Here is a 27761-nt window from a genome sequence, read left to right as displayed (position 1 = left end):
AGCTATACTTAAAACAGAGAAAACAAATTATTATTTTACCTAGTTTTATTATCGGTTTCCACTAGCAATGTACCTCTTTTCTGAGTGGCTGATTACAGAAGAAGAAAACTGGTTTGATATTTCCCTCTGAGAAGGAAGAAATATATATTATGATTGTCCTATAGTTTGTAAAATCTTGGGGGCACATCCACTTATGTATTCAGGTCTAGAAAAGACCTATTACAGGGGGAAAAAAAAGCCACACTAGGAGCTACAGAACACTGAAATGATCAGGATAGTGCTGGAATTTTTAACAAGAACATCCTGTTGCATTCTTTTATTTATGGCTATTTTAAACACCAGCACAGTTCTAACCACATGCTATATATAGAAGGAGGCACATATCCTATTGCTCATCCCAGTTATCCTGGCATAGTCGACGCATTTTACAGATATTCAAAGAATTATAAGGAATCAGTTGCTGGTTTGAAACATATGTTTTTAGAACTCTGGGCTGTAAATCTGATCTTAAAAAATACAGATGAAGTGTGGCTATTCCACTTTCAACTTCTTGCAATGTGATGATTGTTCTCTGTCGTGGAGTTGCAGCCAAAAATAAAATCAGGGAGGTGATTTCTGTTTGTACTTATGTGTACAGAAGGAATCACCCTGGGTGTAACCCTCCAAGCTGAGCTGCCCAAGCACTGTCTGCTCACTGAAGAGTGTTCTTCATTCCCTGTTCCCAGGTTAACTTTGCATAAATACCTATAACTCCTGTTTGGGGGCTGCCTAAGACCCCTGAGCTGGGCCAGGGTGTTCTCTGCAAGGGGCAGGACTGAATTTGTGTTGTCATTTTTAGGAAGTTCAGAAAAACTCCTAAACTTCAGTTCTTCAGAAATCACAGTGTGAGAGCATGAACAAAGGGATCTCAGTCTCTCTAGCTGTAATAAATAAGCTGTCCCTTGTAAGGGCTCCTTCACAGCGATGCCATTATTTAGGGAGCCGTACTCTTCCTGGCACAGTTGCACTGCCATTGATACCACAACTAAGACAAGAATTCAAACATTAATTCTAATTGTTTTTAAGTGAGTCACTGACAGTTTAATCTGCTACAGAGTGTCCCTGCTACTTGTCCCAGCAGACAATGTAGACTATAAAAGGCTGTTATTCTCCCCTCCACCATATAATTTCTTTCTGATATTTGTCGTGCATCTGCGCTGCCACAATTCCTGATTTATACGTGTTGCATCTGCGTTGAAGCAGCACAAACTCTGTCTTGTAAAACCTTTGACACACACTTTTATTCTCCCCACCAGACCGAGCCTGAAATTATAGAAGAAACAAACGTCGACCGCGTCAACGAGGCGCGGAACTACGGCCGGGCGCGGCAGGCCAAGGGCCACTCGGAGACGTCGACGCTGAGCTCGCAGCCGTCCATCGATGAGGTGCGGCAGCAGATGCACATGCTGCTGGAGGAGGCCTTCAGCCTGGCCTCTGCTGGCCACGGGGGCCAGCCCCGGCAGGACGCCTACGGCTCGGCCCCACACCTGCCCTACAGCGAGGTGGTGACCAGCGCCCCGGGCACCATGAGCCGGCCGCGGGCGGGCGTGCAGTGGGTGCCAACCTACAGGCCAGAAATGTACCAGTACAGCTTGCCAAGGCCCGTAAGTGGAGCTTCTCCTCGCTGCACTGTCGTGTCAGAAAGGTGTTTCTATTCTGAGCCACTTTGGTCTATTCTATTCTATTCTATTCTATTCTATTCTATTCTATTCTATTCTATTCTATTCTATTCTATTCTATTCTATTCTATTCTATTCTATTCTATTCTATTCTATTCTATTCTATTCTATTCTATTCTATTCTATTCTATTCTATTCTATTCTATTCTATTCTATTCTATTCTATTCTATTCTATTCTATTCTATTCTGTTCTGTTCTGTTCTGTTCTGTTCTGTTCTGTTCTGTTCTGTTCTGTTCTGTTCTGTTCTGTTCTGTTCTGTTCTGTTCTGTTCCTCTTCTCTTCTCTTCTCTTCTCTTCTCTTCTCTTCTCTTCTCTTCTCTTCTCTTCTCTTCTCTTCTCTTCTCTTCTCTTCTCTTCTCTTCTCTTCTCTTCTCTTCTCTTCTCTTCTCTTCTCTTCTCTTCTCTTCTCTTCTCTTCTCTTCTCTTCTCTTCTCTTCTCTTCTCTTCTCTTCTCTTCTCTTCTCTTCTCTTCTCTTCTCTTCTCTTCTCTTCTCTTCTCTTCTCTTCTCTTCTCTTCTCTTCTCTTCTCTTCTCTTCTCTTCTCTTCTCTTCTCTTCTCTTCTCTTCTCTTCTCTTCTCTTCTCTATTGTATATTTTATTTTATTTTATTTTATTTTATTTTATTTTATTTTATTTTATTTTATTTTATTTTATTTTATTTTATTCTATTTTATTTTATTTTATTTTATTTTATTTTATTCTATTTTATTCTATTATATTTTATTCTATTTAATTGTATATTTTATTTTATTTTATTCTATATTTTATTTTATATTTTTTTTTATTCTATATTTATTTTATTTTATTTTATTTTTCTTTTTTAATTTATTTATTTTTTTTTGAGTAGTCCCATTTATGTGCTGAAAACCAGATGCTACAGAAAATAACAATGTGTAGGGTGGTGTATTTATTTATATATATATATATATATATTTATATTTATATATATACACATATGTGCTTGCCTAGATACCAGCCTAGACTTTGCATTTGGGAGTTTGAGTGAGCCACACACGTACACCGTGAAGGACACACTTCTGTCTTAGCAGCAAGGTTGTCTTGTCTAAGTTGTACTAAGATTTAAAAGAATAGGCTGCAGGCTGTTCAGCAGATCCCAAACTTGCTTGCACATCTCCTTCTACTCAGTGAATGCATTTTAGGAAGCAATGTGGTTTTATGGAGTGACTGTGGTGACATCTGGGTAGGGAACACCAACACTTGTGCATCACTGGAGTGGCTCATCACTGAAATGTGGGCTGTTATTGGCACTCTTGCACTTACAGGTGTTGGCTTGAGTCTCTAGAGAAGAAATTTAGTGAAGATTTCATTCCACAGGTCTCTTAGTTGACCTCATAACTCACTTTATCCTTCATTTTCTAGCCTCAGGCAGCAGCTAAAGCGTCCTCGCCTCGCAGACGTAACACATGAATTAGGAACTGAAACCCAAGGGTGGAAATTGTTAATGGAATTTTGTAGGTGTCTAGACAGCAGTGACACTGGCACTGTGCACACCCTCACGTGTGAAACTGCCCCTGAATTCCCACATATGGTAATGTGAAACTCAACAATATATTTTCCTTTATGTCAGATACAAGTGTAAACCAGAGGTGATTGCCTTCATATCAGAAATAGCCCATCCAACAATACCACTGTGATTAATTGTTCATTTTAAAGCTTTTTTTTGGTTAGAAATTTTTTTTTTTTTTTTTAAAGAATGTATTTCAAATTGAGTCCCTAACTCTGACTAGAATAAGAGGATAATGCAGAAAAATGTCCTCAGTTCAAAATAACCATTACCATTACTTCCTTCCATGACAATAAAAAATATATTAAGGGATGCTGCTTCTGACCTATGCTGAACATAGCTGAAAGCCACTGGCACTGCCTGCAAAGGTTCAGGTTGGTGCTATTTAAATCATGCTAAAGGTTATTTCTGGAACTTTGAAATTGGTCTGATGAAATTCATCCAGCATATAACCATATTTTATGGTTAGAATTCGATTAGAAGCTTAAGAGACAGCTAATGGGGAATCAAATTACCTCGACACTTCAAAGAATCTTTCTAAAATGAAATTAAAAATATTACAGGGTGAGAGGTTTTTTAAAAATATAATAGCCACTCTTCTTGTGGTGAATGATTCACTGTTGTCTTTCTAAGACTTATTACTCCTCTGAATCATCTGCCTGTTTGGAACCTTTTGCTTATCTTTCTGGCATTCTGAAGACAGAGTTAAATTCCCTGAAGATAGTTGATTGTCACAGATTAAGAAAGGCACAGGCAGCCATTTGGATAAGGGCTGGTAATTCATTGATTTCTGCATATCAGTTTCATAAATATGCACTGTGCTTCAACCACCCCATTTTCTGCTTTGTTCTCATGGGGATGGAGGGTTGGAATTGAAAATATCTCCAACTTTGGGGATGAAAGGTACCTGTGCACTGGAATGCTTGTTACCTCTGTAAACCAAGAATTAGTTATTTTTACCCTTTAATAAAATTCAATTCTTAGTGACAATTAAAAGTCAGCATCAACAATGCTGTTACAATTCAAAGCACTGAGCATTTTGAAAATGACAATTTCATCCTTGAGAATTCAAGAGAATTTTGTCTGCTTAGATGGAGCAAGTGCAGAGGGGTCCAGAGCCACTCTTTAGTTCTGTGTTTCTTCAGGCATCCTCCAAATTGTAGATATTTTTTATATTTTTATAATCAAGTCCCGCCATCAAACATTTGTGTATCTCTACAGAGTGTGCACACATCTCTTTTTTTTCCTTTTCCATTTTTTTCTCCCTTTTGGGGCCTCCTGTGTGTTTTTATTTGTTTGGTTGGGTTTTTCTGTACATGCTGCCATTAAGGCTGAAATTTTCTGTAGCTCTCGTGAGCTGTTTGCCAACCTGCCCCGTTGGGTGACCTGTGAAGAGAGGATTCCTCCACATGGGGCTCACACCTTTTTCTGGCAGAGGAAACCAGTGAAATGCAGACTCTCCCTGTTGTTCTGGAGCTTCCAAAAGCATGATGAGTAACGTTTGGCTGGTGTGCTGTGGCTGGAGGATGGAGCTGGAGAGTTGAACGTGTGCCACCAGCCCGACCGCCAGCTCCGCGCCTTGGTTGGTCGTGTTGCGGCTCTGGCAATTTGCTCAGAGCTGAGACCAGAGAAGAAACCCCTCACCATCACAAGGCTGGGCCAGCTTCCATCTCTCCTCCTCAGGGCTCTGGAAAGAGGAGTGAGAGTAGCAGAGCTCTGGGTGAGACCCAGCGCCACAAACTGATGAGCAGCACTTAAAGCCTGAGTGACTGCTAAAATATCCCTGTCCTCAGAGCTCCCCTTCATTTAACAGAGGTAAAGTGGGGGTATTTTATCAAAATTCAGCCACTTTTAATAGCACCTGCTTAGGATAAAACAGGACACCTATAAATGCAAAGCCAAATCAATAAAATTGTATTATTCCTGGATTGAAATTTAATAATCAAGTAAGTTAAATCATTGAATGAGTTAATGAGGACATTGGCCTTTTAATTCCCATGGTGAGGTGTAAGGGGATGGATATTTCTGTAATTAGAAGGAAATGTAGAATACTTTCACCCAAGACCAATTTTTAAGTGGAAGGCAGTAAAAATATTTAAATATTGCAACTAGGGAAATTTAGCCTTAAAAATAACTGCAACGTTCCTGCTTTGGCCTATAGTTATTGTGTGCTGGCCTATGAGCACGGGCTGAGAGCCTTGGGATTGTTCAGTCTGGAGAGGAGACAGCTCCAGGGGGACCTTAGAGCACCTTCCAGTACCTAAAGGAGCTACAAGAGAGATGGAGAGGAACTTTTTACAAGGGCATGTAGTGATAGGACAGGCAGGAATGACTTTAAACTGACGGAGGGCAGGGCTAGATTAGGTATGGGCAAGGAATTCTGTACTGTGAGGGTGATGAGGCACTGGAGCAGGCTGCCTAAAAAGTTGTGTGTGGAGGTGTTCAAGGCCAGGCTGGAGGGACTTTGAACAGCCTGGTCTCGTGGAAGGAGCCCCTGTTGCAAGGAGCTTGGGCCCAGATAATCTTTAAGGTCCCTTCTGAACCATTCTGTGATTTTTCTTCTCTGCATCCTGACAGGTGGTAGTACCTGGGGCTGTCATGGGTTGTAGGAGACAATGGTGCAGGTGTCTGCTGGTGGCTGGATTTATCCTGCAGAGGATTTCTTGTCCTTGGCTCAATGTCTGCTAAAATGCACTTCCTACTTTTTAAAATTATTTATTGCTTTGCTCTTTAAATTGTCAGTGTTCTAGCCACAGCAGACTCCTTCATTTGGCATTTCTTACTGAAAGGGTGGCACAGGGTCTGCACTCTGGTACCTGTGCAGTCTGTCCTGGATCTCAGGTGTGATAACTTCTGCCAGTGATTGTTACAGCCTTTATATTATACCTGTTCTCATTTTTCCAAAAATAGAGTTTGGAACCCATGCAGAAAGTTTTCCTTCTTAAGTTTTTTGTCTTCTGTTCTTTTGGGGCTTTTGGTTTGTTGGTTTGCTTTTCTTTGCTTGTTTTTTTTTTTTTTTTTTGTTGCTAAAAACCAAGAGATCATTTTAAAAGGATAAATACATTTTGAAGAGTAAAATTAGGCAAATGTGTGAAATCAGCTGGGTTGTGTTTTTTCTTTGTTGTTTCCCTCTCTGACTCGTTTCACAATGGTGAAATGACTTCAATTCTACAATCATGCCTGTCGCCCAAGAACCTAAGGGCCCATAAATATCTTTAACAGGCCTCTGTGGTAAAACTTTGATTTCATTTAGCTTCTGAACAGTTTTTTTTTCCATTTATATGGAAACTAATGCCCCAAACCATTGGAGAAACTCTAAAAGTTTCACTGGAGTTCCCTCCCACATCCACGTTGGGCTGTGTGGCAGCTCCTGTCTCCTCTGGACAGGCTGTTCCTCAGCTTGCTGTAGCAGGATTTTTACAGGATTTTTCACTTTAACAGGATTCTCTCTGCCCAGCCATTAGCAAAATATCGCCACTCACTCAAAATTGTTCATCTCCCATGTAAGCAGCAAAATAAAGGCTTAGATTTTCTATTTTACTTTTTCCCCCCGAAATTTCCAGTGCAAGTCGCAGCATATTTGTGAACTGTGATCCCTTAAAATACCTAATACCTCCTTTGATGTCCATATTCCAAAGCACAGCACACAAGAGAAAACCCAGATCTCTCTCTGAGTCTCTTCCTACCCTGCTAAACAGTGTCTGCAGTCACTTTCCACTCTGAAATGTTATCTCATGTGCTGTTCCTTTAAAACAGGGGGAATAAAAAGGATTTCATACTTGGCACAAATGCATGCTGAGAGCAAGATATGGGATGAAAGGCTTGTGGAGCCAGAATTCAGTCAGCCTGTGAGGGCACTGCCAGTGTTTGACATGCAGAGGAGGCATTGCAGACCATTTCACACCCAGCACTATCAGGAGAAATATAATTGAGGTTTTCTTTGATGAGAATAACATTTGTTTTTTTCCTTACAGTTCTTTCATTAAAAAAATCAGTGTTTCCAACCCCTGGCTAAGAAATGCAACACTGTCTTTCAAGATGAATTTTTTTTTTCCCCTACTCAAATGTAGAAATTCTTTAAATATCGTGGTAGCATTGTGAAAATAAATATTAGGAGACTTTGTAGGTGGCATGAAAGAAAAAATTATTCTCAGAGACATGCCTTTGAGGGTTTCTAACCTGCTTTAAAAGGTGAGAGGACAGAGAAAGATGCTGGGTCTATAGTGCTTTTCCCTTGGAGATGCAACAAAAATCAGTTTTATAAGTTACTTTTCCTTTTTGTTGACCTAGTTTTGCAGGTTTTTGAGAATGAAGGTATTTGGGATACAGTCTAAATGTGTGATTTTAAAAGATGATTACTGAAAGACAGTGTTTTCTGATCTATAGTGTGGGATTTATATTACTAAATTCCAATCTGAATGTAGGTGGTAAGTCTGAAATAATCATGTAAATCCTGTAGGGCTCTTTCTCTGGGCAGGAGATGGAGTGTGACTCATCCCATGTGTTTTAATGTGTTTTTAACTTTCAGTGCTCTTTGTGGAGGAGCTTCTCTGGCTGAACCAGATACTTCTTGTTTAGAGGGCCAAAGTTCCACCATTGGACTCCATTTTTTTTGATCAAAATGCCATTGTCTTGATAGTGATCAGCCTTTCCAAAACTTATTTGTTATTGCTCTGATTTTATCTTTATTCCTGTGCATTGCTCCGAAGCATCATCATAAAAACCGCAACTGAAAAAAAAAAAAAATCACAGGCAAACAATAAACCAAAAACCAATAGGAAAACAAAACCCCCACCCATGATGTGCTGAAGAAAAGTTTGGTGAAGCATCTAGTGAGATACCATTCCTCTGTCTCTAAGTGGATTTGGAAAAATGGTGGCCTCTATTCTATAAAAAAGGATTTAGGAGGAAAATTCTGTCCTTCACGTCATTTCTTGGGTGCTGTGGGTTTCATGCACATAATTACTCCTCCTTCACATGTATTGGTGATGAAATTCAGAATTACTGCGGGCAAGCTTCTGTATTTTGTGACTTTGTGGGTTGGGCGTGGTGTTCCTCTGGATCAGTCTGCTTTTTCAGAACTGTTTGAGGCCTTTGTTGCTGTGTTGGAAAGTTACAGAACCTGGGGGTTTTGTGAAGAATTTTCTTTTCATCTCTTGGAGGCTGAAGGGAAGAGGTTGAAATACAGATTGCTCACAGGCGGCTTCACCGCAGTACACACTGCTCTGAGGATTCTTTCTGAATCTTTGAAATACTTTTTCTCCTGCAGAAAGTGAAAATATTCAGGTCTTCTTCCCATGATCCAAAGCAGCTGTTGAGTCTCACATAATAACAACAGATCTGCTTTGCTAGCAGGTTACAAATGTCACAGAGACAGTGTTGAATAAGTTTTATTTTAATTAGACCTCATTTTGTCTCTGAGCTCATTTCCAGGTTTTCTTCTGCATTCAAAGCACTGTAAATTCTCAAATAAACACAATTATTGTTGATGCCACAAAAAGTTAGCTTCCTGTTGACTGGCACACAGTGCAAGTACTTAATTTCTGATTTTGTTTTGTTTTTCAATTTGATGGTGTTTTACTGGTGTTACAGGAAATATTTATTCTTCTCTGTTCCAGGCTTATAGATTTTCTCAGCTTCCTGAGATGGTAATGGGTTCTCCTCCCCCTCCTGTCCCTCCCAGAACGGGTCCTGTGGCTGTTGCCTCTCTCAGGAGGTATTTATCTGTTATTTTATTTTAGGTACAGTCTCTAAAACCCACTATCCTAATAAGAACCAGGACAAACCCTGAAGGGACACTTAAAAAGATACATTCATGAAATTAGAAATATGTCAGTTTAATTTCATTTTAACACAAAACAAAATAACAATGAATTTTCTGTGAATAATCTGTGTCAATAAAAATAGGAAATGCAGGCTCTTAATTCTTTTAAATAATCCTTTGCCTCAGCTGGCATAATGGTGTGCTGGATTGAGGCAGATAATTCACACCATCATTCTCCCGCTTTCCCGTGTTGTAAGCACTTGCAACACTTCCAAAGACATTCCCAAAGTCATTCCAGGACATTTCCAAAGACATTTCCAAAGTTAGCACTTCCCAAGTACAGTTAATGTTATTTACCATGGTGGTCTCCCACTGTGTGATACCACATCACGTGCACTGTTGTGATTATGACTGTGTTGGTGAATTCTGGTCAAATTCTGGTGAATTTTGGTAAAGCTCTGGTTTTAATGTTGTGTTTCACAGGCATTTGAAGCAGCAAGCAAAGCCCCTACATGCTTTGGTAAAATATCAACCAGGCTAAAAGGGTTGTTTGTAAACTTCTCCAGGCTTCTCCAAACTTCTCCTGTTGTCCAGTTGTTCTCCAGCCTTCTGTCATGCCACAGCAGAGTTGGACAGCTTGCTCCTTGCTGGCTTGTCCTGCCGGAGCTGACAGGCCTCTGTGTGGCTACAAATCTCATCTGTAGGTCAGAATGACAAAAATTTCTGTTTTTTTGGTTTCTTAACACACAGGTCCACATCAGATATCGGCAGCAAAGTGAGAATACCTGAGTCCAGCGGAGCAGAGCAGGCCCAGCACCACGATCAGACGCCTTTCGCGCTGGGTTCGAGAGCTCCCATGTCTGTTGGGCCACTCGATCAATCGGCTTTTCACTCAGGTGACACAATAATTCACACTCAACTCAGCTTTGACAGCCTCATGAGGTGGTTTGGCTAGAAATGAATGGGTGGGATGTAGAAAATAAGGATGATTTGTAATTTTTCTCTGTTTTGACACTGTACTTCTCGAAACTGGATTTCTCGGTCTCCTCTGGGCCGAGCTCCTTCGGGATATCCCTCACAGGGAGTTCCATTTATCTCAGTTCTCTGGGTCAGGTAGAAAACTCCAAAGCTCATTAGGATTTTGTTTCTTGTGTTTATTAGCACATTATCACAAAACTTGGCAGGTCGTCCCAGACTTTCTGTACAAGTTAAATTCACCATAACCTGGCTCACTTTGGCTCTGAAGGCACAAAATGGCCCTGAACCACGAGGCTGTTTCATCTTTATACCCATTTTTACCCAATTAACAATAGACACATGTCATGCTTTTATATATTAACAAATAAGTTATGTAACTAAAACTGCAACTAACTTTCAATCAATCACTCTTTGTGCTCCTAAAAACTGCAGAATCATGGAGAAGAAGGAAGAAGGAGAGCTAAGAACCACACCTTTTTTCTTCCATCTTTACTCCATGTATTAAACACTCTAAAATCTACATTTTTTACTTCAGTGACATACTTAACATTCCACTACCTTCTACTTAATTTTTTATAAATCCTGGTTTACCCAGGGATATTTGGAAGCCTTTCTGTCAGTGACAGACCAGATTAATATCTTTTAGGAGAGGAGGACAAACAGAGAAATGTTTCTCCATTTCTGGATTCCTACAATGATTTTTTTTTGAGAAAGACTGTATTAGGTGGGGTTTTTCCTGGTGCTACTGAAGGAGCATTCCAGGGGATGGGATACTCATCGTGCAGAAGCACCAGGAAATGGCTTTTTCTGAAGGTAGGATCCAGCAGTAACATCCCAGATGTTCTGTATTAAAGTGTGGCATTCTGCTGGCACACTAATCAGGACTCTGCACTGATAAAACCCAGTGAAACTCTTCATCTGTACCACAAAATGCAGAAGAATTTTAGGGAGAATTTTTAGTAGAATTTTTAGGATGGCAAAATGAGTTGCAGTATTGGGACTGCTGTGTGACTTGTTTGTGTTGCACTTTGCACCAACCAAGCAAACAAAAAATATAAGAAAAGATAAATTAAAAGATAAAAAAATTAAATTAAAGATAAATTAAGATAAAAATAAATTAAAAAAAAAAGATAATGGGGGAGAAATTGGTTGGATCCTTCCAATATTTTGTCAGTCAAGAATATTGGTCCAAGTGCTTGAAATCTTTTTTAAGGCTCTCTATTTTCTCTTGAGAAATGCCACCCCTACTCTTATCACAGCAGTGGGCTTCTGAGGAGGGGAAATTGAAGGTACATGGCAGTGGTGCTATTGCACAATCAAAGGTGATCTGTTAGATTTCACCCCTCCTGGAGAATACAGTTCCAGCTCATAACTTGTTTTGGGTCTAAAAGTCCCAGTTTTAAAGGCCTAGTCAGTTCCTGGTCCTTTTGATATAAGTTGTATTTATAAATTAATTGATTTAATCATGAGATGAAGCTGATGTATTGTTTTGATGGTGTCTGGGTAATATTTAGCTGGAAAAAAATATTTCAAATGAGTCCTTATTGGCAAAATGTTTTTGAAGAGTTGTGGAAAAAACACTTAAAATATTCAGAAGAATTTTCCATTAGTTCAAAGCTTTGAAATTAGTAGGTTTGTTAAACACTGCTCTGTTAATCTGCCAGAAAAAAAAAATCTTTCTTGGCTTCCTCAGAAGTAGTAGAGAGTTATTTGTGTTGTTTTTGACATCATCTACTGAGAATCATGATATGGCTAAGCAAATGTGTTGTCAATTAATTAAATACAGTGGGTTTGAAGGATCCATTCTCCTCTCACTTGTTGTCAGACCTTCTGCAAATGGTGCAGGACCTGAAAGGAGCAGATGTTCACCCCCTCCATTTCAAAGCATTTCAAGCTATAAAATATGCCACACTACCTAGACCTCTCCTGTAAGTGCAATAATGTGGTCTGGGGGGATGCACTTTTTTATTGGACCCAGTGCTGGGGAGATTTTATTGCTGTGTGCTGCTCTGAAGAGTGGCTGCAGTTCAGAAGAGAAAAAATGACCTTCCTGAACATTGTGGAATTTGCCAGAATAATTCTGGGAGAAGTTGAAGGAAACTTTCTTATATGACAGGTGCTACAAAAGGCTGTAATACAGGCAAGTAAAGACAAGGAAAATTGTGAAAAATGTACAATTGTAATAGAAGACTTCTAACGTTCTGATGTGAAAATAAGTTTTTATAGCCTCAATACATGAAGAAACATTGCTGCAGGTGCTGGTTTGGAATGTTAATGCCCAATGTCACTCTCATGCAGCCCAACATCAGCTCTAAGATAAGGATGTTGCAATAAAAATTTAGGATAAGGTATTACCTCAGCCAATTGAATATTCATTTTTGAGTAGTATCTCCTTTTGCTGTGGTTAAATTCAAAGAGTGTTTTGGGGTAGAAGCAATTTACAGGAGCAGCACTTTCTTCTCTGTACATGTGTGAAGAATGTTCATTTTCAGCCTTGCTAACTCCTTTAAAATAGCAACCCTTGTCCTGTTTATGACCTGGAAGGACAAATGCCTGACCACACCTCTCTCTTAGCCCACCCTTTTCCAAACCATGGGGCTGGAGGAATTGGGATAGAGGTGGTGTGTTTCTGCTCTGGAGAAAAATGTGCTACAAACCATATTTTACTCCTCTTGTCATGCCCTGATTGCATCCATAGCAGTTGTGGCCTGGGGCTGGGTGGGAGGTCATTGAGAACCTGTAAATATCTGAGTTTATGGAAGTTGCTTTGGGGGTGGATGTCACTGGTGGAGTCTCTCTGTCTCTGTGCACGTGCCCATGCAGTGTCCCAGCACCTGTCAGAGCAGGCAGCACAACCCTCTTGCACATTGTTCAGGAGCAAAAAATGTGCCAGGGCTGTAAATGAGATTCTCGGGGACGGATATTTGAAGCAGTAATTGATGCTAATTCAATTATACTCCGTCTGAATCTCGGTGATTTTGTCAGCATAGTGGTATCATAGCTACTGAGAGCAATTAGTAGGAATATTCAAATGGTGTGCAGTTGGAAGGGGGAGAAATTTTATTTTCTCTGCATTGATTTTAGTACAGAGAATCTGCCCAGCTGTGTGATGTTACTCTGCTTCCATTCCTCAGTGAAAATGTTGGAGTTGTGTTTTGTTGTGTTTTTAAAGGGTTAACTGCCCTTCTGCTTTCATTTAAGTGATGCTATTTTTGCTATACTCTGTGAATCTGAGAAGTAAAATACATGTTCATGTAGTATAACTGAACAAACTAAAAACCTAATAACTGATAAAGATGATATGCAGCTGTCCCATCCAGGATTTAGGGATGAGGATTTCATGCCCCTGGTGTGATGTTGGTGATTCACTTCTAGAATCTGTCTTTGCATGCAAATAGACACTGGAGGAAGGAAGACTCAACTGGGCAAAAAAGTTGTTTGTATTCTATTTTAAACTAAAAGGCAAATACATGGAGTTCTGACTGCAAATCTTGAGGGAAACATGGCTCCTTCCACACAAATTGGAGTGTGACAGTGGGATTTTCATCCAGGAGGTTTCTTGGGTATTCCTATGCATGCATCTTAATCAAGAGGTGATAAACCATATTTGGAATCAGCAAATATTTGTGTAAGTTGTAGCTACGTAGTTTATGGCAGTCAGAGATTGTTCTTGGGAGAGGAACTGAGCAGGCAGAACCTTGGTAATGTTTTGCAGAAGCATTGAAGTTTAATGCTGGAATTGTTCAGAGTGCAGCCTATTAAACATATCAGCCACTCGTTTTTGTAGGGTTTTTGCTTAGAGATATTAGGAAATACTGGGTAGACTGTGAAAACAAAGGTGCATTACACTGAAACCCATGGTAAGAACAGCTGAAAATTGAGTACAAGGAAGAAACTTAAGGGGAAAAATGCCTTTTTTTCTAATGATTCAAAGTTTTGATGAAGATCATTGTTACAAGGATCAAGTCCTAGGGACTCTTTACCTGAAGGCTGTACACGGACAGCTTGAGGACAACTGCAAATCTTGCCTTCTCCAGTATTTCCCAGCATTATGAAGATGCTCTAGTCAGGTGGTGGGATAAAAAAACCCAAAACAAACCCAAAGCCCCAAACAAAAAAAACCCCAACAAACAAACAAACATTAAGTCCATTTTACATAAACACTATATTCTGATTTACAACTGAAAATCTCAGCTATTAATGAAGCCTATTCTTTTTTTATTTGACAGGAAATACGGTACCAGCAGTGTTTGCCATTCCAGCCAACAGACCTGGCTTCACTGGCTATTTCATCCCAACTCCTCCCACTGCCTACAGGAACCAAGCCTGGATGCCCTATGCTGGAGAGAATGAGTTGCCAGGGCAGTGGGCAGACTCTGTAAGCATCCCTGCTTCTCTAACCACCCGTGTTTGCTGTGTTTTGCACAGGAAAGGTTTTCAGCAATTCTTCACTGGCCTACAAAGAAACCAAAAGGGATAATTTTTTCATTTTTCCTTGAATGGGAATAATCTCTAGTAGTGGAAAGCCACAAGAGATGACATAGGTACTTCAGCTGTTCATAACATGAACTGTAACAAGGTCTTTAGAAGGTGGAATCATTCACTAGGTTAGGGCCTGGCATCTCTATAAATTTGGTGGGTTAGATGTCATTTCTGTTTGCTGAGAAAGCTTAAATTTTTGGATAGACACGTGTCAGGAGAAGGTGATGCTGCCTCACAAGGCAGCCTTGAGCTGTTTGAAAGTTGGGGAAGCATCTTACCCTCCTGGAGGCTTCTCTCAAGACAGCCTGGCTCCCAAAATCTTACCTCCCAGCACTGCTGCAGCCCTGCTGTGCGGAGTTTCAAATCCTCCCGAAGGCTGGAGTGACAGATCATAAATTAAATAATTAATTGCACAATCCCAGACTGGAACAGATGTAATTTTTTAGCCCAAAGTAAACCTACATTTCAAAGAATCGGAGTTGAAACATCCTGAAATGAATTGCAGTAGTTTATCATGTTTGAGACAATTTCTCAAATGTGTAGGGCTCTTTTTACACTAGGGGAAAAAAAGATCAATTCTTCAGCTTGAGCTCACATCTGATATTTATGCAGAACCATTCTGGCTAAAAAAAACCTGGGAGATAGATTCAATTTCCTCGTACAAATCATCAACAGAACATTTTAATGAATTACAGTTGAAATCTAAGTTGTCTTTGAGCAGCTTAGCAAGAGACAACACAGTCATTATAAATGTTCCTGGGGGCAGCTTTTTGTTGTTCACTCTTTATTGCTGCTCCCAGTGCCTGTGTGGAAAAGAATTCAGTATGACTTTGAGATGCAAGTCTGAATTTGAAGGCTGAACTGTCAGAAAAAAAAGCTGCTCATTCGTAAGCTGAGCACACCTGCTGATGTGCCCCTGACACCTGGAGGCTTGTGATGTTCTGGTATAAATTTTCTTCTCAGAGCTGCCTTTTAAAGCATGAAAAGCTTTATTTTCCTTTGTTGTTGATTTTTTTGGTGTTTGTTTTTTGTTTATTTATTTGTTTTATGTGTGGTTTTAACCCTTCTGGCATCTTAAATTCAGGAGGCCCATTTTATCTTAACAATTATTTTAAACTTTTTCTCTAAGAAGGAAAAAAGCCACCAAACAAATAAGGAAATTTGACTTGTCTTCCATTCATTCTCCCTTTGGTATCTCCACTCCTGACTGCAGCCCTGTGGAAAAAGTCAGGTATCAATTGTCAAAAGTGGAGATTGAAACAAACTGCAAACCAAGTCTCCAGCCCCCAGCTCCTTCCTCTTGAAGGAGAAGAATTTAACCCTGATGTGGGTTTCCTTGTCTTCAGGGAAAGAGGAATGAAGAGGGATGTAAGAATCTGTCTGAAAAATAACCCTGGCAATATAGAATTCAAAGGAAACAAATGTCCCTTTTAACTTCACTCACCCATGGCAGGTTGTTACTTTTCAGCCCTCCAGTGGCTTTGCAGAAGAGGTAAAAATTTAGAAACTACTGCAGTTTCTACAATGAGTTTGCAAATCTGTCAAGAAATTCTCTTTATTTGAAAATCATTACTGGAGGAGTTGGTAACAGCATTAGCAACATAGCACAGCCAGAAAGCCTGAATAAAATTGAACAGCATAAAAATCTGAAGTAATACTCAGGTTTTCTCAGTAATTCTCAGGGCTTGAATTTCTGGATGTATCCTGGTTTCTGAGCCTCTAGATTATGGCTTGATCCCACTTCCAAGATTTTCTTACAATTATTGAGAACAGAGGCTTAAAATATATAAGATTCTTTATTTTTCACACATTTCTGCTATCCTAGTAAACAAGGTTTACTGTTTATCCTAGTAAACAAGGGAGTAGAGAAACAGGAGATTTGACAACAAGGGATTGTTTATAAACTCAGTTCCTGTAATACATTATTCTCTGTGACAAATGGGAAGGATTGAAACACTAATTTCAATAAACACAGTGTTTATAGAAACACTTTTGTGGGACAAGGCAACTGTATCCACAAAGCATTTATTTTCCAAACTGCTGGATTCTGCTTAGTGAAAACAGTAATTTGGTGGCCTCTAGTGGCGTGTTCACATGTTGTTCTGGTAAAATCACCTTTTGAAGTGTTGTGAAATAAACAGAGGTGACTACATCTAATGATCATTTTCATATCATACCTGCTTCCTCCCTTTGTCTCATCACACCATGGTGAACATGTTTGATATTCTCTTCAGCATTTGATGGATAGTCAAGGCTGTGCAGAGGATGTGTAAATCCTGATGGTCAGGCTTCAGGAATAAACCCTTCTTCAATATTAAGGCCTGTAGATTCCTGTTTTATAGACTTTTGGAAATCATAAATGCTATTTTTTATTTGATGCATTAAAATCTTCTGAGTGCCAAAAAAGACTGGTATCGTGGCTCATGGAATTATGAAATCCATGGATTTGTGAAAGAAATTTAATCCATTCATGGATTTATGAAAGAAATTTAATCTCTCACGGTGACTAAAGGGCTGATGTTATTTAGTTGTAGCTGGTGTAACATGGGGCTGAAATCTGTGAAGTTACAAAAATTACATAATTCTGTTAAACATGGCCAGAAATCCTGACACTTCTGAGCAGTCAAACATCCGTTTGAGTCTTGGGTTTCCAAACTGGCTCACCTGAGCTTATCCCTCTCATCTGGATCTGGGGAGTTTCTGTTCGGAGCAGTGAGACCAGACACTTGGCTGGCTTGGATTCGACAACGGCTACAACTCACAAAACTCTGCTTTTCTGCTCTAGGCTTTTTAGTGTACCAAAACCATGCTGTTTGTTTAAAACCAAAGTGTTTGCTAAGCAGGGATCACACCTTCATAAAAACCTTTTCCCTTTTGGAGGCGATGATAAATGAGGACAAGCAGGTGTTTTTGCTGCCACAGCTGGGACATTGACAGGTGCACAAACGGCACACGCCAGGATAGGCATTTGTGAGCAGAAGATGGGAATTCTGAGGTTTGCATTCCCTTCTTCTGGCCCTCTCTGTCCCAGCTGGCAGCTCCCCGGGGAGCTCTGTGGTTCATGGCAGGTGGTTCCGCGGTTCCGAATAACCCCGCGCAATTCCGCTTCTCCGCAGGTCCCGCTTCCCGGCTACATCGAGGCGTACCCGAGGCCCCGCTACCAGCACAGCTCCCCATCCCGCCTGCCCCGGCAGTACAGCCAGCAGGGCAGCCTGCACCCCAGCCTGGAGCAGGCTCCGCTGGCCTCCGCCGCTGCCTCCCAGCAGAGCCTGGCCGACAACGAGCCCTCCGACGCGCCGCTCACCAACATCTCCACCGCCGCCCTCGTCAAGGCAATAAGAGAAGAAGTGGCCAAGCTGGCCAAGAAGCAAACAGATATGTTTGAGTTCCAGGTCTAATGTATCTCCTGTGCACGGTGTTTGTATCTTGCGACCTGGGGTAGCCTAGAAAGCGACTCCTTTAATTTTCAGCTACAAACCTTCTGTGAATTGTGCCAAAGCGATGGCATTTTAATCTGTCTGAAAAGTCAACGCTACGAAATGACTTCAAGCAGAGCAACAGGACTCTGAAGATGTGAAATTTCTGCTTTCCAGCTAAGGAAAAGCTGCCAGGAAACTGTTTCATACTGCTGAGATCAGCCATATGCAATTGTTTGTCACTTTGCTCTGGTATTATGACCCATCATCACTAAGATGCTGCTGAACGTGTCTGCGCCACAAGAAGTTTCATTTGCAGGCCCAGAGGTAAAGCTGCTGAAAATAACTTCTGCATGCCAAAACTTCGATTCAAGAAGAAAAAACCTGCTGAACAGGGTTTGTTGAAGGCCACAATTGGCGTGGCAGTGGCCACGTTAATTGTTTGCTGTGGGACATTGTGTAAGGGGTACTGATTTCAGCAATGCAGAGTCATTTCAGCCTTTTCATCCCAGAGACTGTATTCAAACCAAAAGAAATCAACATGATTAAGTAATACAAATAAAAGTCCTGTAAATAGCTCTGAGTCTCTTCATCCTATTCACAGTACAAAGAAGTGAGAGAAGAGGGGACTGTGAAGAGGGTGAATGACATTTCAATAATTGGTGGCTACCTTGTCCCTCAGTGCCGCTGCTGAGTTACGGAGGAGATTTTTTTTTCAGCGTGAGAGAACACAATGCATGAAGAGCCAGCAAAGGATATTGGTGCTAAAAGCTTCCAAGAGAAACGACAAAAGGTTATTCGTGTTCGCTCTATAATCGGGCTTTTCACTCTGAATGCATGTGAAGCTGGTAAATCTGAGACCTTTAAATCCTTCCAGCCTGGAAAAATGAATACACCTGCTTGGACAAGGAAACCTCTGCTCAACACAGTGCTTTTTTTTTTCTCTTTCTTTAACAATGCTATCTACTAAAGTGATGCCAGAAAGTGCTCCCTGAAGCTGCAGCTGATTTTGGTTACGCTGGCACGGTGAATGCGCACCCGGGAAGTTCTGAATGTAGAGGACCTGATTACTATATTAACATGTAAATAAGTTACCAGTTAACAAAAATACTAATGTTCTGTGAAAAAAGAGAGCATTGCCAGAAATGATGTTGACTTTATATTGTGCAAGATAAAGGTCACTGATTGTTAACACTGCGTTGTGGTAGGAATCCAACCCCAAAAGAAAACCAAACCACTTGGATGGGACAGTAGTTAATATTTTGCAGTTGTACAAACTAGTTGGAGATCATGAACAATTGTTTTCAGTTCCTTCAGCCATTAGCTTCAGGAACTGAAGTTGTTGCAAAATTTGTTGTGTTGGGCGTGTTTGATGTCAACTGGAGTTAAAGGTAATGTCCTTCATTTCAGTGGGTTATTTAGTTATCCTCGATTACTATTTTGTCTGAGCATTTCATTTCCCTGAGTTTCTTTGGTCTTAACTGATGTGAGAAAGGGAACTTGGTTTAGCTTTTTGGCCATCAGTAAATTGAGAGAAGGAGAGAGAAGACTAGACTAGGGGATAGAAGAAGAAATTGATGAAGCACAAACTTTTAAAGCAGAGCTATTTTTCCCCCTAATAATTACATTACAAACCCTGACTGAGACTGTGATGCGTAATTATCCTAGAATATACAGACATCTTCTGCTCCAATACCTTGAATATTGCAGAAGCCTTTGGAATGCTAGTTAATCTTTCAATAAATGTGAAATTTCATTTTTATTATTTAAAATCAGATATAAATAAAATGTATTTTTGTAATTTCTATGTATATATGTGCTGTATATTTATATAAGTGATTAGTCTGCTATAGTCAGAAAATTTCCATAAGCTAAGTGGAAAAAGTAAAAAAAAGAAATGAAGAAAAAAACCCCTGGTGATTTTACTGATGCTATGTCTGGAGTACACAAATATACAATTGGGTGACTTGGATACTAAACAACCAAAGAAACTCAATTTTTCATATAAATACAAGTCTAGTAAAGGCTGGCTGATGTCTCAGTTTCCTGTCAGCCAGATAATACTGATATTATCAGTGTAATACAACACAGCCAAATTGGGTCGAATTATTAGCTGGCTAAGAGCACCACAATTTAGAATAACAACTGAAAAATACTGGGCCAAACTCAGAAAGGAAAGCCTGGTTCTGGTGGGCTTCAGTGGGAATTTTCTTCACTGAGAGCAAGGCTGAGTTTCACTACTGGGTTTTGTCTATAAAAGCAAATTTCACTAGACCCCCTTGAGCAGAATTCTGATTATTTTGCAGTCATTTGGATCACTGTAACACAAGTGCAGACATAATGGAAGAACAGCTGAGTTTTATTTAGCCTGAGCTGGCTTAACCTAACCTGGGAAGCGAAACCTACACCAGGTTGTGTCAGCCACGTTCTGCATCAGCTTCATCATCTCTGTTTTTCAATGATTCTTCTCTGTAGCCCAGTGAAATTTTGCAGGTAAACGGGCCCTTCTAAGCAGTAGGGGTGAAATGTTCTGTGCAATGAATTTCTCTAGCTTAGACTCCAGTTTTGCAGAGTTATCCTGAGGCTGAGATTATGGAAGCAGCCAGGATCCTGTGGATGGGCATGCTGAAGCCATAGAGGTGGGAAGGGTAATGTAGCAAAGTATTCCCAGAAAAGTCACAGGAAGCAGGGCATTCCAGTTTCAAACAGCATCTTTTGGACACTGAACTCTGTTTTTAAGTCTGTTCCCATTCTTAAATTTTAGCAATTGAACAGTTCCATTGAAAAATGTGTGAGGGTAAAGTCTCATATATCTTACACGATGAATCTTGTATCTTGTCATACTGGAAACGAAAAGTTGTGGAAAATACAGAGATTTCCAGGGTTTGGATGTCTGTAGAAAACAGAAAACCCACAAACAAAAGCATTTAAATAACCTTCTAGAAAGAAAAACCATTTCAGTAAAGTTAAACAAAGTACTCTTCATACTTCTGAGGAAGACCTGTTAGAGTTTTAAAATTAATTTTGTTTGGTATTACTATGAATGATGTGCAGTCTATTGAATATTTCCTGAACCATCACTCTGAAGCCATTGTGGTGCACTTTATTCAGAAAACCATCTTACATTCTTCATTCATGATGACTTTTTATCCTGTTTGTAATATGTTTCTGTATTTTTTTTTTTTTATTTTTTAAGTATAAAGCAAGATTATATCAAGACAGTTAGGACATTCCTGGGAAAGAAAAATCATGCTGTAATATTTATACTGTCTGAGCACAAAGCAATGATTAAGTGAAAATACAGTGTACAAATAATTTGTAATATAATAAACATTTTGTATGGCTACAATTACAATATAGTTTTTCAATACTGATTTCAAAGAAGGAATTATTTGTGTTATATAAGTTATAACCTCGTCCAGATATACCCATGCCATTTTTACTGAGAAATAATTAGTAATTTAGCTTTTTCTACTCAATGCCCCAATTTTCTTTAAAGATGTGTTAAATGTTTAGGTGAAAATGCTGTTTACTCTGTACACAAAATGCTGATGTTCTGACCTCTATCTGTCTTCATATTTGTAAATCATCAGTAGAAACAAATGAAACAACATAAAATTCCTTCTTGGAATGTGTGCACTGACCACTTTCAGCTGGAAAACTACATGTGACATTTATTAGCATCAGTAGGACAGTAACTTTAAAAGGATGGAAAGGGAACTTATTGGCAGTCATTTCCTGACTTGTTGGCAGTCATTTCTTGGCATATTATCTGTATTGAACCTCCAGCACTCAGTCTAGAAATATGAGTAATATTTATATGTCATAATATAATGGGTAGAACTTGATAGAAGTGCATGCAAACCCTATATATAGAAATGAGGATATTATCTTAAGCAATGATCATTTCTTTTTCAGACTCACTTTGAAAGATGAGACACATAAGAAGCGTAAGATCAAAGTGAGAGGCAGGTAGAAAATGCAACACTGTGCTGAGTGGCAGAATTATTTTGTTTAAGGGCTGATATACACCCAGCTGACCACAGTTTTTGTTACATTTCAAGATGTCTGACTGTTAAAGAATTAATCTCATTTTTAATTTATGGTTTTTTTTAGCCCTGCACTGCCAATGTAAGAGCTGACTGCCAGCTTCTAGAAGTCTGAGGGAGCTTGAAAGCAGCAAGTTTTCTGAGCTGGCAGAAGTCACTCCACTTTTCTGCCCCTGCTCATCCTGTGCACATCCCAGCAGCTCCAAACACTGTGTAAAACCAGTTATTGTCCTGGTCTTGCATTTCTTCTACATTAACCAACCCCAGGGGCTTCCCAGCCCTCACTGACACGAAATGGCAGAGGGATCTTGCATCTCACTCATACCTACTAGAAAATGCTTGTGTTTGGCAGCTTGCCCTTCATGGGTTCATTTTTAACTCCAGGAATGAGTAACAAATTTATTCTTTGTTTATCAAAAATAATTCAAAATTTTTTTGGGTTTCTTTTCCATTTTTTTAAGGATAAGAGTACTCTTTGAGATTTTTTTTTTTTTTTTGAACTTTTGCCTTTCTCTCAGAAATAAATAATGCAAAATCTCAGCTTGTGGAAGTGAGATTTATATATAGGTCAGTAAAGAAATTGCATACTGAATTGCTCATTAAAAATCTCTCAAGATGCCCAAGTCATAAAGGCAAAGCTGGTCAATACTGCAGAATCTCTACAGAGAATAACTGCATTGCACAAGGTGGTTTAGGTCCTGATTTTAAAAATAGTTAAAACGTCCCCAAATCATATAATATTTCATGCTTTTAAAATCACCTTAAGACAGTATTTTTATGAATATTGTATCATATTCATGTGTATTTATGTGTGTGTGTGTGTCAAAATTTTTTTTTCAGCATTGGTTCTATTTGTCCATCAATTTGTCCCCATTCATTTCAGGTTCCTTAAGGGGTACAGAGACAGTAATGAAGAGAAATCTCAGAGTTGTTCTGTTATGAAGCTCATGAAAGATGAGAAATGGGCTTTAAATAGTTAGGTGATCAAGTGTATAGAAGATGTCTTGAAAATAATTACAAGTATTATGAAGAGGTGTTTCAGGAATTTGATTTTTTTCTTTTTTTCTTGTTTTTTTTTTTTTTTTTTTTAATTTTTAAAAAAGAATTCTTGTTTTAAATTTTTCACACTGGATTCATACCCAAGGAGTAAGTTGTTACTATATTTCATTCTATAAATAACTTTGCAACTTTATAAAGGCACATTTACCTTACTGGGCAGCAATGGCTGCAAAGGACTGTAAATCACAAAGAAAGGTGATTCCACTTCATTTATTCCACAATATTTAGAGAGCAGGTGAATTTCTCTTCCAAAATATTCCCTCCTCACTGGAGCCCAGAACATTTCTGTGCTGTGTAAACCAGTCTAAACACCATAAAAAAAGAGAGGCATCTTTTAAAAATCTTTTACAGTTAAGGTCTTGTGGATCTGGCAAGGAGATCTGCATATAAGTAAACTTGAAGTTTATTTTTTATCCCTGTCTTTATCTAATTCTCTTCCTGCTGTGATGAGGAAAAAACCCAAACACTTTCTCCTACACCAAACAAATTTTACTATTTCTCTCTATGACAAAGACTAGGAAGGCTTTTTCATTTCATCTTGGTGTTGACTTCTGCAAGCTGTATTCAAGGTCATACTTGATACAAAAAAGACGTGAGAGAAAAGACAAGAATTTTGGAAAATATGATTTAAACCAAGGCTTAAATTTTGATGCAGGATTTAGCAACCCAACAGAAACAGCTGGGGCCCAACAAAAGGGTCAGTTCTGGGCAGTTCTTTGGGTTTCATCAGAAAACATGTTTGTCCAGCACAAATATTCCTATATTTTTTGACTTTTTATTTTCATTTAATGTCTTTCCTGCCATCATTTTGCATTCTGAACCTGAGTTTTACATCCTGTAGGCCAAGAAGTGCACTCTTTACCTCTCTGGCAGGCTGCTGGTGTGACAGAACCAACACAAAACAGCATTTTTAAATAGCCATGGCATTGCCACCTTGTGCTTTGTGTGTTCTCCTGTTAGTGCTAGGGCAAAACTATGAAAATGTGGGTAACATTTTCCATTGAAAAATGAAATGGAGGTAACATTTTCCATCGAAAAATGAAATGGAGGTAACATTTTCCATTGAAAAATGAAATTTAGGTAACATTTTCCACTGAAATTACTGGCAAATTAAAAACCTGCTGCCTTCAAGGAGACCAGGACTGGGCCAGTAACCCCCCAGTAAATTAACCATCACAAGTGTCTTAAAACTGTGCCAAGAGAGGAAGGATGCTGTCTGGTTATGGGTGGCTGGAATTTGGGAGATGAAAGGTCAGTTTGCTCCTCTTCAGGATTTTGGGTTGGTCTGAAACGTGGCTGTGCCTCAGTGTCCCAGCTGTAGGGCAGGGTGGAGGGACTGTCCACCTTTCCTTTGTCCTCAGTGCCCTGCTGAACCACAAACCCTGGACTGCAGTGGACACTTTTTATTCATTACTTCATGGAGCTTTGGGAATTGTTCAGGACTAAATATTACCTGTTCCTACGGTAGCATCTTAATATTTGTGAATGCACAAGTTAAAAAAAAAAACACCTCTTGATTATCTCTCAGTGTGTTCTAGGAAGCCTTTCCAATAACAGCCTCGACATTTTTTTACAGAGATTTACAGAATTTGTATCAATAAAACCATCTCACTTCCCAGGCAACAGATCTCACTATCCAAGGAAATGAACTTTTCTTACATCTTTGAATTATGGAAAGGACTAGCTCTGCATGATTACAAATATCCATGTTATCTTTGGTGTTCACAGCTTGATTCAACTGAATTGTAATGGCTGTGTCTGTGAAACTTGCTCAAAATTTATGAGTGTTTCAGCTGTAAGTGGGAAAATTAATTTTCTGAAGCTGCAAAATTGAGAGAAAATTTTAAGCTGAGTCTAGGGATTAATTCAGAGAATAAGAAAATAAACAATTAAAATTCTATACTATGCAATCAGAAGGAAAATCTCCAAGACCTGTTATGTAAAACTACATGCTGATGGTAGAATTTTACATATGACTGAAAAGGAGGGATTTAAAATGTTCTGGGTCATTACCAAATTACTGTTTTTACTCTGAGCCATAGGGTGATTCTAGAAATAAAGCTTACGAGTACATAGAATAGTTCCTTTCATGTTAGTGGCTATAGCTTAGCTGAAGTTGTACACGTGTTTTCCTTGGCAATTTTGCACATGAAATAAAATATGTCTTAAAATCTGTGTTGCTACTTACTGGTTGTTCCTGCTGTGTCCTCCTCTTTAGATTCTGGTTTTGTGGTTTTTAATATCATTTACTCAGGCCTGAGCTTCGTGCTGTCCTTCTGAAATAAAAGGAAGAGGAAAATGCAGCTTTTGACAGGGCTGCTTTTGTGTAATTTGTGATGCAAGAGATTTGGAATAAAAAGTTCCTTTACTACTGCTTTGTAGTTTCAGAGGAAAAAAGAGGCAGGAAAGGATCTTCCAGAAATAGAGGATAAATGAACATTTATATCCATAGTGTACTTACCACTGTTAAGGTTCTAGTCAGATGGCCCAGTTAAGATACAATTCTTTAAATGTATTGATATATTTTATATACATGCTGTGACTGTGACAACTTAAACTGCCTCAAGGGGTCGTTCTGGCTTTCCTCAAAATACACCAAAATCTGAGCCTATTTCACAAATATGTGTTTTTAGTGTGTAACAAAACTCAATGGGCTCGTGCTATTAATAATTTTATATTTCCTTGGAAAAGAGAAATGGAAGACTTTTGGAATATTTCCTGATTGGCAACCCCTTGACTCGATATCTAGATATCAGTGACCTTACAAAACTCCACCTGCCAAACAAGCAAAAGAGGATAAATTTCCCACAACCAAGTGCTGCTCAATTTCCCTGCCTCCAGTTGAGATATTACCTCTGAATTCTCAGGGCAGGTGAATCTAAAATGCAGCACACGCTGCTGAAAACAGAAAAATCATTTCATGATGGCTTACTGCTTTTGGATTTCCTTTCTAATCTGTCCCTGAACTAATTAAGGCAGCTTGACTTGATGATTAATTTAAATTCTAATGATCCATTGTAATAAGGCTGAATATCTATTCAGAGAACTTTAATGTGGCAAGCTCAAACACAGCAGTCTGAAATTTAATGGACCCAACTGTTTGGTATAAAATAATTTCAAGCTGAAATGCATTCTGGTTTTTGAAGAGCTTTGTATCTCATTTTTTTTTTCCCATCATAAAGCGGCCTGGGCCATTTGAGGTGTCAGAAGGGAGATCTGAGGGCTCTCCTTGGGGAGCAGCTGGGTGTCCCTGCAGGTGTCTGTGTCTGCTCAGCCCCCAGGCTGGCTGGCAAGGTGTGACACTCTGCTTTTGGAGAGAATTGCTTTGTTTAGGATTGGAAATGGCAGCAACCCACTGATGTTTTGAGGTCTCTGCCCATGAATCAAATTTGTAGCCTAAAATTTCTTCCTTGAGTGCAACAGGGATAGATTTGTTGAGTCACAAGGCAGCAGCGAGGTGAAAGAGATCTGAACTGTGCCAGCATCTAAATGTCAGGTTTAGCCTCTCTTGAGCAATCTAAGAGAACAGAAACAATTAAAAAAATGAATGACACATTCTTTGTGAAGAAAAGAAAACACAGTAAGAATGATGTTCTATTTTGTCTAGTACATGGCTTAATTCTTGCAAGAAAAAGATAAACAGAAGAGCTTTGAGATGAAACCACAAACCCTCAGATGAGAGCAAATTACTGGATTTAACAAGGTCAGGGGGAAACAGAGCAGAAAATAAAGGTAAGTAAAATGTTTAGGGGCCAATGAAAATCAGCAAATGTGCCATTATGTATCAATAGCCTGGGTTTTTTTTGAAGAAGGGTTTTTCTGCCCAAATCATCCTGCTGGAGGAGTGCTGTGGGTGGCAGTGGCCAAAGGTAAAATTCTGTTAAATGCCATGATCCAGGTGATTTTTTTCAGGAGATCCCCAGGCAACTTTACCTGAGATTACATATTAACTCATAATTAATAATAAAGTTATTCCTTGTTATCAGCCAGTAATTAAATGCCAAGTGTTGTTTCAGCATAAAGGCCATATGAAAAACAGAAAAACAGATGGAAAATATTCCAACTGTGTGCCATGAAAATTAGCTGTTTAAGCCAAGAAAACTCTTGTGAATAATGGCTGGTGAGGGCTGGGTATGAAGTGAAAGGCTTGGTAAAAGCTGAGAAGTAAATGCTAGGAAGCAGAAATTCCATGTAATGGAAATTTTGGAGGCCCTTGCAATAACCTTGGAAAATTTAGGGTGGTTTAGGAATGAAATTGATCTGGAGATTGGGAAAATGAAGATATTTCTTCTGTTACCTAACTAGATTTTAAAGCTCTTATTTCTCCACAAAGCCTTTGAAGGCCTCTGTGTATTGGCCCTTCTTTGTCCAATCCAAATTTGTTTTCTGGTATTTAGTTTGGGCACTAACACAATTCTCATTTTCATAGTAACCAACAATTTCAATTTAACCATTCACATTTTCACAACAATTAACCATTTCTGCTTAAGCCTCAAAACCCTTTGAGAACCTTTTTATCCTCTCTGCAGAGGGAGCAGTGAAACACTGCAGCCCAGAATTCCAAACTGTTCTGCTGTTCATTTGTAATCACATTAAAATGTGATAGCTATAGTTTGATGACTGACAAATGAGAGTTTTAATTTATTTAATAGATAAAATATAATATATAAATATAATATATACAATACATTATAATATATTAATATATAATATATAATATATAATGCAATAGATATAATATATATAATATAAATATAAATATATTATA

General features: G+C 39.1%; 1 protein-coding gene across 1 annotated transcript in view; it reads left to right on the top strand.

Annotated features, from left to right (window-relative positions):
* Positions 1–21234, top strand: part of KIAA1549L (KIAA1549 like) — a 125341-nt gene extending 104107 nt beyond the window's left edge. The window contains exons 17-21 of the mRNA XM_058843621.1: positions 1296–1643; positions 8864–8961; positions 9760–9905; positions 14217–14365; positions 17586–21234. Coding sequence (XP_058699604.1) covers positions 1296–1643; positions 8864–8961; positions 9760–9905; positions 14217–14365; positions 17586–17867 — 1023 coding nt within the window. The 3' untranslated portion in view covers positions 17868–21234. The remainder of the gene's footprint in view (positions 1–1295; positions 1644–8863; positions 8962–9759; positions 9906–14216; positions 14366–17585) is intronic.
* Positions 21235–27761: the final 6527 nt, after the last annotated feature.

This window comes from Poecile atricapillus, chromosome 1, assembly GCF_030490865.1.
Source record: "Poecile atricapillus isolate bPoeAtr1 chromosome 1, bPoeAtr1.hap1, whole genome shotgun sequence".
NCBI classification, from domain to species: Eukaryota; Metazoa; Chordata; class Aves; order Passeriformes; family Paridae; genus Poecile; species Poecile atricapillus.
This window is presented reverse-complemented; position numbering and strand designations above follow the sequence as displayed.